Source organism: Thamnophis elegans, chromosome 1 (genome assembly GCF_009769535.1).
Source record: "Thamnophis elegans isolate rThaEle1 chromosome 1, rThaEle1.pri, whole genome shotgun sequence".
Classification (NCBI taxonomy): domain Eukaryota; kingdom Metazoa; phylum Chordata; class Lepidosauria; order Squamata; family Colubridae; genus Thamnophis; species Thamnophis elegans.
Window position 1 is genome coordinate 185,967,400 of NC_045541.1, and position 1,971 is coordinate 185,969,370.

The 1,971-nt window shown below is 39.1% G+C and overlaps 1 protein-coding gene across 1 annotated transcript in view; it reads left to right on the forward strand.

Annotated features, from left to right (window-relative positions):
• The first annotated feature begins 1,888 nt into the window (after positions 1-1,888).
• Positions 1,889-1,971, forward strand: part of ACER1 (alkaline ceramidase 1) — a 12,162-nt gene continuing 12,079 nt past the window's right edge. Inside the window, exon 1 of the mRNA XM_032211056.1 lies at positions 1,889-1,971. This exon is cut by the window's right edge and continues 10 nt beyond it. Coding sequence (XP_032066947.1) covers positions 1,889-1,971 — 83 coding nt within the window.

Genomic DNA, 1,971 nt, shown 5'->3' on the forward strand with positions numbered 1-1,971 from the left:
CACACACACACACACACACAGCAATCCCCCCCCCCATCTCATTTTAGGCAAGTGGGGAAATTTTTCCCCTCCTGAGAAAACTTTTTCTTTCTTTCTTTCTTTCTCTTTCTTTCTTTCTTTCTTCTTTCTTTCTTTCTTTCTTTCTTTCTTTCTTTTTCTCTCTCTTTCTTTCTTTCTTTCTTTCTCTTTCTTTCTCTTTCTCTCTTTCTCTCTCTCTCTTTCTTTCTCTCTCTTTCTCTCTCTTTTTCTTTCTCTCTTTCTTTCTCTCTCTCTTTCTTTCTCTTTCTTTCTCTCTTTCTCTTTCTCTCATTCTTTTTCTCTCTCTTTCTTTCTCACCCTCTTCTTTCTCTGTTTCTCTTTCTTTCTTTCTCTTGCTCTTTCTTTCTCTTTCTTTCTTTCTCTTGCTCTCTTTCTTTCTCTTTCTTTTTCTCTCTCTTTCTTTCTTTCTTTCTCTCTCTTTCTTTCTCTCTCTTTCTTTCTCTCTTTCTTTCTTTCTCTCTTTCTATTTCTTTCTTTCTCTTTTTCTTTCTCTCTGTTTTTTCTCTTTCTCTCTCTCTCTGTCTCTTTCGTTCTCTCTCTCTTTCTGTCTCTTTCTTTCTCTTTCTCTCTTTCTTTGTCTTTCTTTCCTTCTTTCTTTCTTTCTTTCTTTCTTCTTTCTTTCTTTCTCTTTCTCTCTCTCTCTTTCTTTCTTTCTTTCTCTTTCTTTCTCTTTCTCTCTTTCTCTCTCTCTCTTTCTTTCTCTCTTTCTTTCTCTCTCTTTCTCTCTCTCTTTCTCTCTCTTTTTCTTTCTCTCTTTCTTTCTCTCTCCCTTTCTTTCTCTTTCTTTCTCTCTTTCTCTCTCTTTCTTTCTCTTTCTTTCTTTCTTTCTTTCTTCTTTCTTTCTTTCTCTTTCTCTCTCTCTCTCTCTTTCTTTCTTTCTCTTTCTTTCTCTTTCTCTCTTTCTTTCTCTTTCTTTCTTTCTCTTGCTCTCTTTCTTTCTCTTTCTTTTTCTCTCTCTTTCTTTTTCTTTCTTTCTTTCTCTCTCCCTTTCTTTCTCTTTCTTTCTCTCTTTCTCTTTCTTTTTCTCTCTCTTTCTTTCTCTCTCTCTCTTTCTTTCTCTGTTTTTCTTTCTTTCTCTTGCTCTTTCTTTCTCTTTCTTTCTTTCTCTTGCTCTCTTTCTTTCTCTTTCTTTTTCTCTCTCTTTCTTTCTTTCTCTTTTTCTTTCTTTCTTTCTCTCTCTTTCTTTCTCTCTCTCTCTTTCTTTCTTTCTCTCTCTTTCTCTTTCTTTCTCTCTTTCTTTCTCTCTTTCTCTCTCTTTCTTTCTCTTTCTTTCTCTTTCTTTCTCTCTCTCTTTCTTTCTCTTTCTTTCTTTCTCTTCCTCCCTCCCTCCCTCCCTCCCTCCCCTTTTTCTTCCCTTTGCTGGTTCAAATCCAAATGGAGAATAATTTAATTTTGTAAAAAAAATAAAGAGTGGGGGGGGGGAGGACCAGGTGGGACGGACAGGGCCTTTCTGGGGGTCCAAATGGAAGCCCTTTTGGGGAGGAACGGCCTGCCCAGGTGAGGAAAAGGAAACCTCCTTCTCCCAAAGAGACAATTACCCTGTGGAACTCATGGCCACCAGACCTGGGGATGTTGCCCAAAGCAGATTAAATCAAGGATGTGAAGAATTAGTCAGGCACGGCACTCAATCAGGCATCTAATAAATAAAGTTAATTTGGCATGCTTCTGGCAGTGCAGGCGATACGTGGGATCAGGGTTTGTGGCGCGTGGGCAGGGCACTATAAAAGCCAGTCGGAAAACCTGGACGAGCAACTTTGCTTCACTTCTTCCTTCTTCTTTCCTTCGCAGACTGTTTTCTCTCTCTCTCTCTCTCCCTCCTTGATTGAGAGGCATCGTTGGAGGCGCCAAGATGCTGCACATTTTCTCCTACCTGAGCTCCGAGGTCGACTGGTGTGAAGCCAACTTTGAGCACTCCGAATATATTGCTGAATA